The sequence below is a fragment of the Oryctolagus cuniculus genome, chromosome 2 (genome assembly GCF_964237555.1).
Source record: "Oryctolagus cuniculus chromosome 2, mOryCun1.1, whole genome shotgun sequence".
NCBI classification, from domain to species: domain Eukaryota; kingdom Metazoa; phylum Chordata; class Mammalia; order Lagomorpha; family Leporidae; genus Oryctolagus; species Oryctolagus cuniculus.
In genome coordinates this window covers 109,017,321-109,034,132 of record NC_091433.1, presented here as the reverse complement: position 1 = coordinate 109,034,132, position 16,812 = coordinate 109,017,321, and the positions used below count along the sequence as shown (strand labels likewise).

The following is a 16,812-nucleotide window of genomic DNA, read 5'->3' as shown; positions in this document are numbered from 1 at the left end:
CCAGACATCAAGGGACACTGACAGCAAGGACACCTCTTGCTTTTATGGAGGACTTAATTGAAAACTGTATTTTTCCTAGGGTGATAAAGATTCTTGCAAAGAAAAAAGGCTCTGGAAAGTCACATCAAAATAGTGGTGAGTTCTGAGGAAAGTGGAAACATCAAGTTTGAATTACATGCTGGAACCTGAAAGAACACAACCACTTGTCAATTAAAAGTAAGTGCTATTAAAAGCAACCTCACACTGGGACACAGAAGCTGAGTCTGAAAGGAGAAGGCTCTTTGGGCCAGCAGGCGGAGTCAGAGGCGGGCTAGTGCGTCACCACAGGATTGCTCATGGAGTATTAATCATGTCAAATTATTTGTCTGTCTTAAGATATTCTGACATCTTGGATCTCGCTGGTTGGGGAGACACTGCCCTTTGCACGCCAACCCTCGCAGGGCTGGATAATTCCTGAACGTATTTCTCATACGCCACCCAGTAAGTCGCCCCTAATCACCTCCTTAACACATTCTCAAACCAAGCTCAATACATTTCCCACCCTAGGCAGCTCACAGCTATCTACCAGGCCACTAGAGACCACCCCCATAGGGCTAAAGCCCACCAAAATTACTCAGACTAGCCAACCCTAAACTGATTCCTCTGTCCTGCCTTGCTTTACCCAGGACCCCAATAATGGCTCTGGGTCAGCTGCCACCAGTCTTGCTACTGCCTCCTAGGCATCCTGCTGCTTTCTCTGCATGGTGTGGCCCTCCTCTTGGGAAATATAACAAATGTAAATGTAAAAGGCAATCTAACAAATCTTTCTTACAATGGCATTAGCCTTTGTGTCATCCCTTAGTGGGTACAAAGGAGACAAGGAGCCTCAGAGAAAGAAGGGTGTCTGAATAAGGATGGGAAAATAATTAGGTGCCAGTTTGAGTCCCGGCTGCTCCACTTCCAATCCAACTCCCCACTAATGTGACTGGGAAAGCAGGAGAGGTTGGCCCATGTACTGGGCCCCTGCACCCACATGGGAGACTCGAATATGCTCCTGGTTCCTGGCTTTGACCTGGCCCAGCCCCGGCCATTCTGGCCACTTGAGGAGTGAACCAATGGATGGAAGACACCAGTAGATGGAAGACATCTCTTTCTGTCTCTCTCTCTCTCTGTAACTCTACCTTTCAAATAAAGAAATTAAAAGTAGTAACAATTAAGAAAACATTATCTCTACTTCCCCAGTCTGTGAATACAGAATATGGCAGGGGCAAAATGGCTGCACTCAAGAAAATGGCAAGAACAGGGCTATCTCGGCAGAGGTGCTACAGAGGTTCAGAAAGGAAGAGGACACACAAAGAAGCTTAGGTCTGACAGCGAGCTCCAAGGGCACCAAAGGAAGAGTCAACAACAGACAGGTAAGTGGACCCAAAGCCCAGGCTGCGGCCGCAATGGGTGAGCTGCACAGACTGAGAGTACGAGTTAGCCAGACTTCCAGCACTGACAGAGCAGACAGGCACGGCTGTACTCTCCAGGAAGCTGTAGTACAGACGGTAACAGCGTAACAGGGAGACTGACTGGTATTGGCACTCAACTCAATCCCACACAGCACTCCACACCCCCTCTTTAGTTTCAATTCATTTTTGAAGAAAAAAAAACCTACAAAATAGAATTCAAATTGTTCCATTTTTGAAAGAACAAGTAAAATATTTAAACAGGTTTACTACAAAGCTATCAATCATTTACTTAGATTTCCAATATGCGTCATCTCATGTATCTCCTAAGAGTAAGCAACACTGAGACACCTTGAGGAAAAAGGCACTGGTATCAGGAAGCTCATGAAAACAAACATTGCTCAGAGCAATGGCATCCAAGGATCCTAAAGCAGTTCTACTGAATAAAAATAATAATCCAGAAAAAGTTAGATACTAACCAATTCCAACAGAGGCAGCACATTTAGTTTGGTCTTTGATTTCCATACGGACAGCATCGGCAAATTCCTCAGGAGTGAGTTTGGTCTCTGCAAGGATCTCAGTGATGTCGACCAGTGCTTCATCACAGCTGACAGCTTCGATATTATGAGTGTAACTATCAACACAAAGCAAAGGCAATGAACCACAGCCAGGAAGCCACGTGCTAGACACAATGCTGCAAAATAAAGTCATCTTCAACATTTCCTCACAAAACTTACATCACTAAAAAACAAAACAAAACAATAAAACAAAAAAAACCCACCCAGCATTTTAAATGAACTGCTTGAAGTACCATTTAGTCACCCAACTTCCAACTTCAAAGTTAGTGAGTTCTCTTTTTCCACAGTAACTATCAAAAATACAGCAGAAATCAACATTCCAGTTTCCCTGCACAGAGAATACTTTGTAAACCCTGGGGTAGTAAGTAGTAGATAGTAAGAGCTGTTAAAACATTTAATCTAAAAAATTTTCAAGCATGGTTAAAAAAATCCTTATGGACCAGAAAAACTATACAAATCAAATAACTAATTGCTGCTCTGGTAAAACAAAAATGTAACTAAATATCATTCTCAACAGCAGGTCCCAGGACCTGTAAGATCAGGTGGCCAATCATCCCAACACCTAAGAGAACCCTAACTACATCCAGTGGAAATCCTTTTTTTTTAAAAATCATTTTATATGACCTGCTCATCATGAAGGACTTCTTAACTCTACTACAGAAGGGAAGTTAAGAGCTGCCATGACTTTCCAATGCTAATTTATAATAAGCACTATGAAATCACAAAACAAAATTGTATCAGAAACGGGAGGCAACCAAAGAAGCCTTGGATCAAAACTGTGTCTTCTTTGGTAATGAATACACTAGGAAAATCAGGCCCTACCTCACTGACACCTTACAGTAGGTTACAAATCAGAATAATAGCCCTGTTTGTTCAAGAAACGAGAATGTTTTGTTTAGGCTACAATAAAAAAGCACACTTTTTAAGAACCGAACTGGTATACTTGATATGAGGATTTCTGCTTCAGAGTGAAAGCTGCTCTGAGGCAGGCAGACTAGGAAGTTGAGACAGGACTTCCAAAGGGTGGTAGGAGAATAACACTGTATTTTTTCCCTAAGAATAGAAACATGCCATTGACAATGCCTCCTCAGACTAAAATCCCACCAGGACTTGCACGTGTCACATCCTCCCTCATATCCTGATCCAAGGTCCAGGTTGGCAGTCTGCCTTAGGGTCTTGACACCCGGGACACAGCAGTCCCACTCCCTCACCGCAGTCACCCATTCATGGCCCCCACTGGGAAACTACCACTGGTCTCAGCTCTGGTGTGGGATTTAATGCACTCTCTACTTGGCAGCACAATGCCGTATTTTCTGATCTTACACATAGCTGTGACCACACTCAGTCCTACAAACTGATGCCAGGTAACTTCATCCATCCTTTTATACTTTTTCTCCCTTACTGAAGATCCCACAAGGGCAGAGACTGGATTTCACTCCTCTCTGTGAAAGAGCAAGGAGCAGTGATATATGCATATTCAATACTCATGTTCAAAATGCAGCGTAAGAAAGAAGAGGTAGAAGTGGAGACAGAGACAAGAAATAAACATCTGTTGGAACATTACTATAGTCCTGGGGCCAACAACCCTCGGCCTAACCTCCAGATGCCTGTTTTGGTAAATAAAGCTTTACTGGCACAGGGCCTCATCCACTCAGTAGTAGCTCTATCCATGCACATTCTGGCTTACTAGGGAAGCTGAGGAGTTACAGCAGACAAAACTGTGCTGGCCCCCTGCTTTAAAGTACACACAGTATGTTAGATTTTTTTTAAATTTTGTTTCAAGTCAATATTAAAACATGCCTCTACAAAACATTTAAAAAATGAGCCACAAAAGACTAATTTTTCTAAAAACTAACTGTTGCTAAGTGTGTCTAAAAATTTAAGAAGATAAACTGTTTAATATAGGTTGTAATCAAGCTATCCATCCTAATTTTAAAGAAAACTACAAATAAAATACAATGAAAGAGATAAACAGGCTAAATAAGTTCCATTCATTCATCCATCTGGTCCCATGGGAGGAAAACTGGAACCACTGACTGTATGTTACAGAGGAACAGAAATCAAATTTTACACAGGCATCAGGAAGTACTGGAGTAATTTAGTAATGCAAAAAGGCTTCCTCCAGAATGAGCTGTCACCTTACTGAAACTGGTCAAAGAAAAGAAGGCCGGCCGGTGCTGCAGCTCACTAGGCTACTCCTCCGCCTGCGGTGCCTGCACTCCGGGTTCTAGTCCCGGTTGGGGCGCCGGATTCTGTCCCGGTTGCCCCTCTTCCAGTCCAGCTCTCTGCTGTGGCCCGGGAGTGCAGTGGAGGATGGCCCAAGTACTTGGGCCCTGCACCCCATGGGAGACCAGGATAAGTACCTGGCTCCTGCCATCGGATCAGCGTGGTGCACTGGCCGCAGCGGCCACTTGGCGGGGTGAACCAAAGGAAAAAGGAAGACCTTTCTCTCTGTCTCTCTCTAATTCTGCCTGTCAAAAAAAAAAAAAAAAAAAAAAAGAAGAAGGCCATCCAACTGGGATGCTGATGCTGAGGAAAGGGATTCTGGGGATGTCTGGCAAAAGTGACCCTGACGGTGCTGAAGAAAACTGGATTACCTTTAACATTAGCTGAGAGAAGAATAACAACAGACATGAAATGACTATTATCCACTGTACCTTGCCAAGGTTTCATACATTGTTCTGGCAACCTCCTTATATGCATCAAAATCATATGGCACAGCCTGAAGATTAGGGCATAGCTGTTTAGCATACCCAAAGAACATTCCATTTTTAATGCCAACTTGTCTACAGAGAGAGAACAAAAAATAATAGAGATTATATTAGGAAGTTTCCAAAATGAACTATCAAATATATGGATATTTCCCCATGCCACTAATATATAATCTCCATTTAACCCCTTTCTCATTAGGGATTAAATATATAAATAGGCTTAAGAAAACTTACAGGTTTGTTTCCCCCCAAACAAACAAACAAAATAATCACGCAACTATGTGACTGGTATAAATGACATCTCTTCTCTGTCTGATGACTTCCTCCTAAGACTCAGACCTCTGGCCCCTTTGCAGAGATGCCAGCATGCCATATGCTGGTGATATCACAACCACCACAGAGCAGGAACGTGCTTCAAAAACAGGTTTTCTTCCCTTAATACAAGGCACAGTTTGGCCAGGGTTCATCCCCCAAAGACAAAGAATAGAAACGCAAGAACTACACAAAACAGCGCTATGTGACAAACACACAAAATGTACTCATCCTATTACCACCCAATTCCCAATTGACCAATTCCATGCTCCTGAAGTGGCTCCACAGTGGTTGAGATGCCAACAGCATTGTATATGGTAGGACATCACTCTGGGCAGGAGCCAGGGTTCCAGAACTTTGAGGGACCTAATTGAAAATGGTAAATTTTAAATCTACTGTGTGTCTCAATGCCCCACATTACCTTTGGTATTTTGGAGCATTCAGCACAAACTATAGTTATGGAATTATACATAATTAGTAAAATTCCATTTAATCACTGTGAAGAATAAAAAAAACCATACCATAGTAAAACCATAAGCAAATAATAAAGCACTGTTTCACCAGATTATGTAATATGAAAACAGTTATCCTACACATTTATTCAGTAAGCTTCTGTTAACAAAGGTCCACACACTCAGTCTTCAATTACTCAGAGGCTTGTGGCAGCCTCCCGGTATTCAGACCACTACTGAAAGCCAAGAAGGAAACAGTCCTCCAAGTTACTAAGAAGCACACACAAAATCACAGGTATTTTTTTGTGTACTCAAGAACAATAATAAGTCAGCTCACTGTTAAGTCCCTAATAGATGAGAAATATCCAACAGGAAGGAAAAATTACAATGAAAGAAGTGGCCACTGACAAACAGAATGAATTCTTTCACTCAGGTATTTTGTGAGGTGTTGAGTAAAGATGGTAAATAAAAGAGATCGTATCATGTTCACTGTACGACCCTGTATTCACCTACCAAAGGATGGATTATACTCAACAGGCCTTGTTAATGCAATTTTTAATTATATATAATTAGTATATACTTATATATAGCTTAGGTGTATATAAACAAACATATAAATAGAAGAGTAGTAAAAATTATTAAAGCAGAAAAAAGGTCAAGTATCAAAAAGAGTAAACTTCAGGTAATAATAGTGCCAGATATATAGGTTCAGCACATGAAATCCACATTTAACAAATTTAAGCTAAGCAGGGATGGGAAATTTTTTTTTTGCCAAGGGCCATTTGGATGTTTATGACACCAGTCACGGGCCATACAAAATCATCAATTTAAAAATGAACCTGCTACAGATTTATTGACGTTTTAAGTCCTGCCTGCGGTTGCTTTGGCAGGGCCAGTACAGATAATGTCCCAGACCTTATACAGCCCAGAGGCCAAACTTCCTTTGCCTGTTTGAATGGAATGTGATACATAACTGCTATATGATGTTCTTATATTTACAATACTTTCACTTTCAAAATTTTCATCTATAGATTGTTTTAAAGACACATTATTTATAAAAATATAGGGGTGCTGTAGTGCAGCGGTAGTGGCTACCATCTTCAATGCCAGCATCCAATATGGGCGCCGGTTTGAGTCCCAGGTGCTGCACTTCCCATCCAGCTCTCTGCTGTGGCCTGGGAAAGCAGTGGAAGATGGTTCAAGTCCTTGGCCCCTAGCACCTGCGTGGGAGACCGAGAAGAATCTCCTGGCTCCTGGCTTTGGATTGGCCCAGCTCTAACCATTGCAGCCATTTGGGGAGTGAACCAGTGGATGGAAGTCCTCTTTCTATCTCCAACTCTGCTTCTCTGTAACTCTGTCTTTCAAATAAATAAATAAATCTTTATAAAAAAAAAATCAGTCACTGTCCATTCAACATATTAAGAGATCTCTATTATAAATAAGTAAGAATGGTGAAGGATTCTTATAAAAGCACATGAAAATAGAGGTTTAAAAGTTATTTGAGGGGGCCGGCACTGTGGTATAATGGGTAAAAGCTGCCACCTGCAGTGTTGGCATCCCATATGGACGCTGGTTCGAGTCCCGGCTGCTCCATTTCCAATCCAGCTCTCTGCTATGGGCTGGGAAAGCAGTAGAAGATGGCTCAAATCCTTGGGTCCTTGCACCCACGTGGTAGACCCAGAAGAAGCTCCTGGCTTCAGATGGGCGCAGCTCCAGCCGTTGTGGCCAAATGGGGAGTGAACCAGAGGATGGAAGACCTCTCCCTCTGCCTCTCCTCTCTGTACCTCTGACTTTCAAATAAATAAATGAATCTTTAAATAAATAAAAGAAGGTATTTGAGGGGCTGGCATTGTGGCACAGCAGGTTAAGCTGCAGCCTGTAACACTGGCATCCCATATAGGTATCAGTTCAAGTCCAGGCTGCTCCACTTCCAATCCAGCTCCCTCTGGTAATGGCCTGGGAAAAGCAGCAGAGAAATGATGGCCCCTTCACCCAAACGTAAGACCAAGAAGAAGCTCCTGGCTTTGGCTAGCTCATGCTTGGATGTCACAGCCATCTGAGGCGTGAACCAGCAGATGGAAGATTCTCTGTCTCCAACTCTGACTTTTAAAAAAGAATTTATTTGACCTAAAAACCCATGATTAGGCTATCTATATCATTATCTATTCATCCACATGTACAATGCTTGTTCTTTCCAGTAAGTAAAACTAATGGTAACACACGCTGTGAACTGCTATACACATTCTACCTTAGTGGGACTCCTGTTCTCATATTTGTGCTTCATTCTTTGAAGACACTATTATCAGTTTATATCTATTGAAAACTCACTAATGCATAAAAGTCGAATGGCCATCCCTACAATCTGGTCCCCATGCCAATCTCAGAAACACTTCTCTAATACCATTTTTCATTTGTACTTTAAATTCTTTAAAAAACCTCTCATTAAGGAAAAAAATACCTGTTGGATAGGCACAAAAATGTATATACTACAAAATGGAAAATTTATAATTACAGGATAAAAATCGCATAGTTTTGGGGTTTGTTCCGACCTAAATTCATTTTCATCACTTTGTGCATTTCCGTAGAAGAGACAGTTGTCATTGCTACATAATGTCTAGCTCGTACACTGTCACCCCAATTACTCTGTTAGGCATTCAGCTTGACAGTCTCCACCTGTGAGTCAATACAAACACACCATCCAGACTCCAATAGAAACCAAGAGCCTGGACAAAACTGAAGTTCCTAGAATCAAGCCTTCAGGAGCTGCTAACACGTCTCCCCTTGGGGCAGCTCTGGCACTTTCCAACCATCATTCATCTTGGGAGTGCTGGGTGTGGCAGGGCACCCTAGAGAGTTGGCACGGTAAGGGTGCAGATACAAAACCTAAAGACTGACTGACAGCCGCACCCTCCGGATGCTGAGCACAACTGTGACTGCCAGATGCAGAGGTCACCCTTCAATCACACACTGAAGCCTTTAACACTCGCCAACAATGTGTGCCTGCTGTTAGAAACCTAAAAATGTGTTCAGTTACCAAGAAAGAAAAAAGATTTCTAGTTTAAATTAGTTAATTATTGCTCCTTCTATTTTTATAGCTATTATTGGTTATAATTGGTTATTTCATTGTTTATTAACAAACCTATTACCAATTTTTAATGAAAAGAGTATCAGGTAAACCATTATGAAATTTTTACTTATAATTTAAAAAGTAATCAAGTTTTTATTTTTTTTTATTTATTTTTTTATTTATTTATTTTTTTGACAGGCAGAGTGGACAGTGAGAGAGAGAGAGAGGAAGGTCTTCCTTTGCCGTTGGTTCACCCTCCAATGGCCGCCGCGGCTGGCGCACTGCGGCCGGCGCACTGCGCTGATCCGATGGCAGGAGCCAGGTGCTTCTCCTGGTCTCCCATGGGGTGCAGGGCCCAAGCACTTGGGCCATCCTCCACTGCACTCCCTGGCCACAGCAGAGAGCTGGCCTGGAAGAGGGGCAACCGGGACAGAATCCGGCGCCCCGACCGGGACTAGAACCCGGTGTGCCGGCGCCGCAAGGTGGAGGATTAGCCTAGTGAGCCGCAGCGCCGTCCTAAAAAGTAATCAAGTTTTAACATAATTGAAAACAACAGAGTGTTATTACAAGTTCTTCCAATCTGTAAAAAGATTAGAGTAGCTACATACTAAAGCTCTTTCTCATTCAAAAAAATTCTCTTTAATTTTATGTTTCAAAAGACAATAAAAACGACAGTGCTCCCTCTTTTTGGTTTTCACCTTAAGACAGACTGGTTCATCTGGAAATTATGAAGTTACTGATCTAGATGTGTGGTGGGTAAGGTCAGGGAAGAAGGCAGCTGAGGACTAAGACAAAAACATTTCTGTACATAGCAAGACTGCAAAACACTTAAATCAGAGGCCTGAGCAGCATGTCTGGATCCACTTCAAAAGATGCAAAGAAAATTAATTAAATCAACTTTTCACTAGGAATTGGAGCACACTTGACTTCTACATACCTGGCTTCGTAACTACAAGATGCAATTTCAGCCTTTGACAAAACAGAATCAATTCCATTGGTTTGTACAGAATCTTGAGTCTCCCACATTGATGAATCTGGTAAATCTGCTTTTAAAATAGTACAATTTAATGATTATATGATAAAAACTGATTTTTTCTTACTTAAAACATATTTTCCATTATTTTCATTTATAACTGTTCAGTAAATCCAGATAATAGTTATCTCCATTGGTATCATATATCCTTATTTACAAAGGAAAGCTGTTAACTAAAAATGGCTTACTTCCATTATACCTTTCATCAGCAGCCAATCAACTTATTACAATAAATTCAAAGTGCCCTATTTTAATAACAGATTTTTAAAAATACATGAAAAATAAAGATAAAATATTCTGTCCCTTGAGGCAGACAAGGATGCAAACTGATCCGGGAGATGAACTCCCTCCAATAGCCCTGAAAGGACTGTACAGTTCTCTGTAGTGAGAACGAACTCATGGCAAAAACGAATTTCTCAGAATAACCTTTGGTGTTTCCTAAAAGAACAATCAAAGCTAATTACCATGTTCAACACATGACATTCCCATCAGCTGTCTGATCAAACAATAATTTAGTAGGTCACATAACATGAAGAGGTTTCATCCTAAATTTAAGCTTTTCCTTTTGAACAGACATTAGGTAAAAAGAGCTTCACGATATGACCACTCCTTTCAAGTAATTCTACTTTTGATGTAATAGCGCATGTTCAGACGCTCAAGATGATCAGAATATCAACTGCTTCAATGAACACAACTCTAGCCTACACAGCACAGCTCACCAATATCTCTTCATACCTAAAACAAAGGTACAACTCTGCATTACCAAATAAAAGCCGCAGAAAGCCTACTGGTTACATGCCACTATACTTCTTTTCCACCTTCAGCTTCACCAGGAATTGAGAAATAGATTAAAACACAGTCAGTCATAGATTTCTGGGCATAATACTATCAGGCTGTAAGAAGCATATGCTGTAAAAAAGGATATTATATCCTAAAGACACAATCTCAGCCATATTTTTATTATAAACAAAACATCTCTTCAGCTAATTCTAGACAAGCCTATCTTGAGTACACTAATGATACACAACTAACAAACACAGCATTGTACTTCTGTTCATCTCAGAAGCTTAAAACATGACAAAGGAGCTGTCTTCATGTACTAAAATAACTCTTCCTGGTTTGACCAATCATCACCAACATCTCTTATCTAACTGTGCAACCCTATCCACACAAGCATTTCTGGAATCCAGCACCCACAAATGCACAGCAAAAATGCATACCAAATTTTGAGGATTAGCATCTAAGGTCAATTTCTACTGGTACCAAAAATAAAAACAGAGTACGTAAACTATGAATTCCGATCAAATGTAACAAACTGTACTAATATAAACTGAACACAGAATGCAGAGCGTATCACCCAGTGTTTCTGAAGGCTCATAAGAGACTACTAAATTTAAATTATTCTTAGCTGAAAATCTCTTAAGAATTCAACAGAGGGTGCTACTAGACAAAAAAAAAAAAAAAAAAAAAAAAAAAAGTAGTGCTAAAGCTTGAACAGCCACAACCAACTGCCTTTCAAAGGTGTAAACTGGGAGTTATGCCCTGAAAGTTGGGGGGTTATGTGGCTTTTGTATTTTAAGGCATAATTAACCTAGGATAACCTGTCTGGGAAATCACAGAAGGCTCACACTCGAGGCAGGCGAGAACAGCCTGTGGTCCATGCGCCCCCAACGCCCTGGCCTGTGAGCAGCACCACGGTGCTCCTCTCTTCCCTGGGCTGGCTGACCTGTTCCACAGTGCAGCAGAGTGCGTGGGTCCCTCCACCAGCGGAGTGAGTTGCTTCCTGTGAGATTCAGGGAAATGCAGGGACACACTGTCCTCATTGGAGGGCAAAGTGGAGAACTGCTCATCAAAACTTGACAAACTAGACGGGCACATGGAGAATGTGGAAGAACGGTTGGAGAAATCAGAGGCCAGGACCCAAGTCTGTGAAAAAGAAATCGCTGAGAATAAATCTATGACTAGCACGATTTTTTAAACTGCAGTTTTAGAATGAAAACTGAGGCTGCTGACAGGAAACACTGTCTCCTGGGAATTCAGAAAGGGGGAAAAAGCTTCAGCCATAAGATCTGGGACATAAATGGTTCCAAAATGAGATCCTAAATGAGAAGTGTCGCTACTGGGTACTTCTCAAGAAGCAGCTTCCAAAGGAAGTTATGGCAGGATGAGATCTCCTGGTTATCCGGGCCGAACTATGGTGACTAAGAGACCAGTTTCTAAAAAGGACTCCCGATGATAATCTGTCCTAATACTTTTGCTTAGTTATATTGGTCAACCATGATTAGAAGTGATTTTTTTTTTTAAATCTAGTTTACAGGTTCTAATCCCTACACTGATTCTCAATGTTTTCATACTTGGGACCAGGCCTAATAATGACCCAGAGAAAGAAAGATGGAAGGACAGAAAGGAGAGAGCAACAAAAGCATAAAAAAAAAAAAAGTTCTGAGCACAAGGTGAGTTGCAAACAAACATCATGAAAAAGTTCAGTCTACTTTTACATGTAGAAATATCTTGGTAAGCTCTTAATGGGTCAAAAAGGTTAGGAAGTAAAAGTAAATGACAAAGTTAAAGCACTAGTATTAAGTTCACGTTTCAACTTTTCTAGTGAAAGGAAAATCTTTTTTTTTTTTTTACAATTTTCAACAGTCAAGTGAAATTTAAGTATTTCTCCTTAAATTTACCAAATTTAACAATGAAAAGGGTTGTGAAATTATAAAACATCAAGATGTTATGAAAACCTGGTGGCTAAGCTGATGAGGGAAACTAAATAATGAACACCAGTATTCTGTTAATAAACCACCTATAGTGAGAACTGTGAAGGAATAAAAAACAAAGACTAACTTCTTGCTACTCAAAAAACACACTTGCCAAGGTTAAAACTCTAAATAAATATACGCTTTTGAACATACAGGATGAGTGTCACAAACTCAAGACTCCACCCACCAGACTGAGAACCAAGTAACTGAGATGCTGAACAACATACACAAGTAGTTTTTCCAACATTCTCATCCAGTAAGTGCCCACTGTGTGACAAGTATTGTGTACTTCCTAAAGTTACTATTTCTTGTCTCCTAGAATTTAATATTTGATCTTTCTGATAAGACCACATAGAAAATACAAGAGAAACCAACCTACTACAAAACCACACTAGTAATACCTAAACAACCCACACCAAAATAACTCACTCAACAAGCAGCTATTCCACTGCTCATGACATACAGAATTCTAAAATCTCAAAATCTTTAAAAAAGATTTTTAATGACAAGGAAAAGCTTTAGAAAAATCTGTAAAATGTATCTACACACAAGGTATAAATATGTGCCTAAAATTATTTTCTTTTGCACTTATACCATGTAAACAAGATAATCACAACCGACAAAAAGACCCTAATCCCAAAATAAGTTCTCATAAACACCTACTGGCTTTCCTTTTGCCTTACTTTCACTGAGGTAGTTTCTAGTAAGTCCAGTGTTTTTAACTAACTATAGAACTGAAATAATTGGGAGAAAATCAAGTGACATACCTTCCATTCCACTGCACACCTAATTTATGACATTTTTTTGATTAGTATTTTTCTGAAAGGCTAAGTTTTTAAGAACTTTTGTCTTCCAAGTCATTATGTGGAAACCAATCAGGATCAAACAATTAATTTCTAAGCAAACATTTCTCAGGGGAAAAAACAGAACATGCAAAATCTTAATGAATATTATAATTAGCATAACTTGATTTTTTTTAATTAATATCCATTTTTTAGTTATTTTAAAGGCAGAGTTCCAGGGAGGGAAACAGAGGGATCAATCTTCTATTCAACTGGTTCACTCCCCAAATAGCCTCAGTGGCCAGGAATGGGCCAGGCTGAAGCCAGGAGCCTGGCACTCCATCTGGGTCTCCCACATGGTGGCAATGGCCCAATCATGTGGGCCATTTTCTGCTGCTTTCTTAGGTACATTAGCAGGAAGCTGGATAGGAAGTGGAGTGGCCAGGACTTACTCATATGAAGTGCCGGCATCACTAGTGGCAGCTTAACCTGCCGGCCCCAATAACCAAAATCTAAAACCCCAGAGAGGAAAGAAAATGTTCTCATATGAAATAGGTTCTATAAAGGACACGGAGAATGATTACATAAATCTTGAGGAACATAAATTTTAATGTCCTTATTGTGATGGTATTACGAAATAATTAGTTAATTAACTCCTAAGTATATACAGATAGAAGCTTCTACAAAAAGATGTCCTTGGTTTTTGTAAGGTAAACTTAATCACACCATTCAAAACATTCTTCACTGCTCCAAAAAAAAAAAAATCACCATCCAATACAACGAAGAATAACTATACAACAAGTCATTTCTGTTAAATTCAGATTTTGCTTTAAAATATCACTGGCATCCTTAAAACCCTCAAATGGAAGAAAAGCTAATTACTGCAACTCCACTCTCTTTTCTGTAACAGGATCAACAGCAAATCTAGAAGTCATCACAGGAGCACTATGACTTTTCAAAGAGAGCTCACTTGTACCTGCTTTGCCTTTCAGGAGTTTATTCTGGTAATACTGCCACTCCAGCTGCGGGTTAGCACCAGGACGTAAAGGTGCCCTTCCTGTGCCTCTGTTACTTGTCACAGCCACTGGTTTTCCTGTGACGAGCAGAATAAATTTAGTCTGCATCTAAGAACAGAAATGTTATTAACAACATTAGCTTTATTTAGGTGTTTACCCCTAAAGAAGCTACTGTCTGTAAAGATTATCAACATGCAAACATCATCTACGCTTTTCAGCACTCTACAAAAAAATTATCTGTGATAATTTTGATACAACTGTTCAAGCTAAACGTAGCACTGTCACTTAGTTTTCTAAAGTTTTTTTTTTTTTTTTTTTTTTTAATTTTTTGACAAGCAGAGTGGACAGTGAGAGACAGAGAGAAAGGTCTTCCTTTGCCATTGGTTCACCTCCAATGGCCGCCGCGGCTGGCGCACCGCGCTGATCCGATGGCAGGAGCCAGGTGCTTCTCCTGGTCTCCCATGGGGTGCAGGGCCCAAGCACTTGGGCCATCCTCCACTGCACTCCCTGGCCACAGCAGAGAGCTGGCCTGGAAGAGGGGCAATCGGGACAGAATCCGGCGCCCCGACCGGGACTAGAACCCGGTGTGCCGGCGCCGCAAGGTGGAGGATTAGCCTAGTGAGCCGTGGCGCCGGCTTTTTTATCTCTTTCAATACAAAATAGCCAACTGAGGTCTGAGAGTCAGACTGGGAAAGGGGAGATAGAAAAACTAAAATCCATATACATACATATATAAAACACTTCTTATGGTTCTGAAATCAGACAAATGGGCTAACATCTATATTCATCTTTCAGTTTCACAACGATATAAAAAAATAAGTCTACAGTCCTTGGGTTTTTGCTTTCATTACAAAATTACTTTCATTTCTTTTGTGTATGTGTTAAGTTACAAGATAACTAAAAGCAATATCATAGATGATTTATATGTATTTACTGAAACCATCTGCTGTAAGTACAAAAGAAAAACTCCCAACAATGCATTAAAGGTCTCTTGGGCTAAAATTAATTTTTAAACATTCTGAAAACTCCTTTCAGAGATACAGCAGGAAATATGCATGACAAAAATAAAGCCCTTGTATAAACTCAGCAGCCTCTGTGCCATAATTAGCTATTCTCTCTTTTTAAGGGGAATGACTCTCAGAAGAAAATACTAACATAGTTAATCTCTTCCAGACAGAAATAACTACTGAAAAATCCAGAATAAATACTTCAAAAAGTTTTTATGAGTTCAAACACCTGAGATTTCATTACAACAAATACTGCCTAAACAATCTGACATATTCTAGCAAAATTCAGTAATACAAAATGATTCTACTCACTTGCATCAGGACACTTAATCAAGTTACTCACTCAAGAGAAAGCCTAGTGAACCAAGTTTTAAAGATGGGGCTACCGTAACATTTCCACTCATTAATAAGGGAGAAATAACTATAAACAGAAATACAGAAAACACTCAATGCAGCCCCCTGCCTGTTTAATCCTAGATTGACAAGCTGAAGAGGAATATTCTTCCTTGCAGAGTTGCTCTCTGCAGCAATGGAGAGCTCCCTAACTTCTACACTGTTCTTAATAATGGGGAGCAAAAACTGAAGCAGGAACTCAACTGGCCTAGGCAAACCAGGGGAAAAAAATCTCTTCAGTGTTCTCTTAGAATACTTATTTGTTAACAATGTATCAATTTTCTTAAAACACAAACAAAGATACAGACCTTTGAGATCTGGTCTATTGCGTATACCCACTGACACAAAGAAGCAATCCATATCAACATGCATTATACAGCTCTGATGTCTGGGTGAACTCAATACCGACATATTTCCTGGAAGGAAAAAGAGAGTATTCAAACCCCAAACCACTTTTTTTTAATATATAAAAAATACTAGGTCTAGTGAATGTTAGAACTGTATTTAAAAGATGCTTACAAACAGAATGGAGTCTTTAAAAATACAGACTATTTATTACAGGGAACTTCTACTACCTTAACAGAAATCTAATTTGCTTCCAAACATAATTTCAAATCAATTCTGAAGATACCATGCTTGCCTCCTCTACATTCTAAAAACTAAGCCTCTACCTAAAATAGTTTGTTACACAGCTTATAGTAATTCCTATAATGCTGGCTTACAGAAATGTACCCAAGTGTCTTCATACCTGTAGTTACAGGGAGCTAATTAATGCTTCATGAGCACCGTCAGAGTCTACAAAACATTCCTTGACAAAATAACAATTAAAATGGCTACTACCATCCAGTGCTTGGTAGGTGTGATAGATGTTTACGTATATATCTAAGTCCTCACAAAACTATGAGGCAGGCAATTTTATCACCCATTTTACAGATTATAACCTGCTTCTCTTAACACAGCCTGAGCTGACATTCATTTTCATTTGATTTCAGAATTCTTAAAACTACCATGCTACTGGTCTGAGTAGATGTACTTCAGGAATACTATGTAAAACAGCCTGGGGCCAGCGTTGCTGCACAGCGGATTAGGCAGCTCCCTGTGATGCCGGCATCCCACTCGTCCGGACACTGTTTCATGTCCTGGCTACTCCACTTCTGATCCAGCTCCCTGCTAATGTGCGTGGGAAAGCAATGAGGGATGGCTCATGTGCCTGGGCCCCCGCACCCATGTGGGGGACCCCAAGCGGATGCAGCATGAACAGTGGATAGTAAACCT

At 40.3% G+C, this 16,812-nt stretch overlaps 1 protein-coding gene and 1 long non-coding RNA gene across 21 annotated transcripts in view; one reads left to right on the top strand and one right to left on the bottom strand.

Moving 5' to 3' along the window:
• REV1 (REV1 DNA directed polymerase) overlaps positions 1-16,812 on the bottom strand; it is a 94,267-nt gene that overhangs the window by 18,302 nt on the left and 59,153 nt on the right. For 9 of the 20 annotated variants that reach the window (XM_008253431.4, XM_070068727.1, XM_070068729.1 and 6 more), the window contains 5 exons: positions 15,846-15,953; positions 14,098-14,214; positions 9,488-9,596; positions 4,666-4,794; positions 1,910-2,064 (listed from right to left, as the gene is read on the bottom strand). In XM_008253431.4, coding sequence (XP_008251653.2) covers positions 1,910-2,064; positions 4,666-4,794; positions 9,488-9,596; positions 14,098-14,214; positions 15,846-15,953 — 618 coding nt within the window. Of the gene's footprint in view, positions 1-1,909; positions 2,065-4,665; positions 4,795-5,270; positions 5,398-9,487; positions 9,597-11,309; positions 11,464-14,097; positions 14,246-15,845; positions 15,954-16,812 lie in introns of those variants that run through there. The other 11 variants (XM_070068726.1, XM_070068728.1, XM_070068731.1 and 8 more) reach the window with 5 other exon arrangements.
• On the top strand, positions 90-1,356 carry LOC103346984 (uncharacterized). Its single transcript, XR_516019.4, has 3 exons — positions 90-216; positions 376-480; positions 1,222-1,356. It is a non-coding gene; the product is annotated as an uncharacterized lncRNA (long non-coding RNA).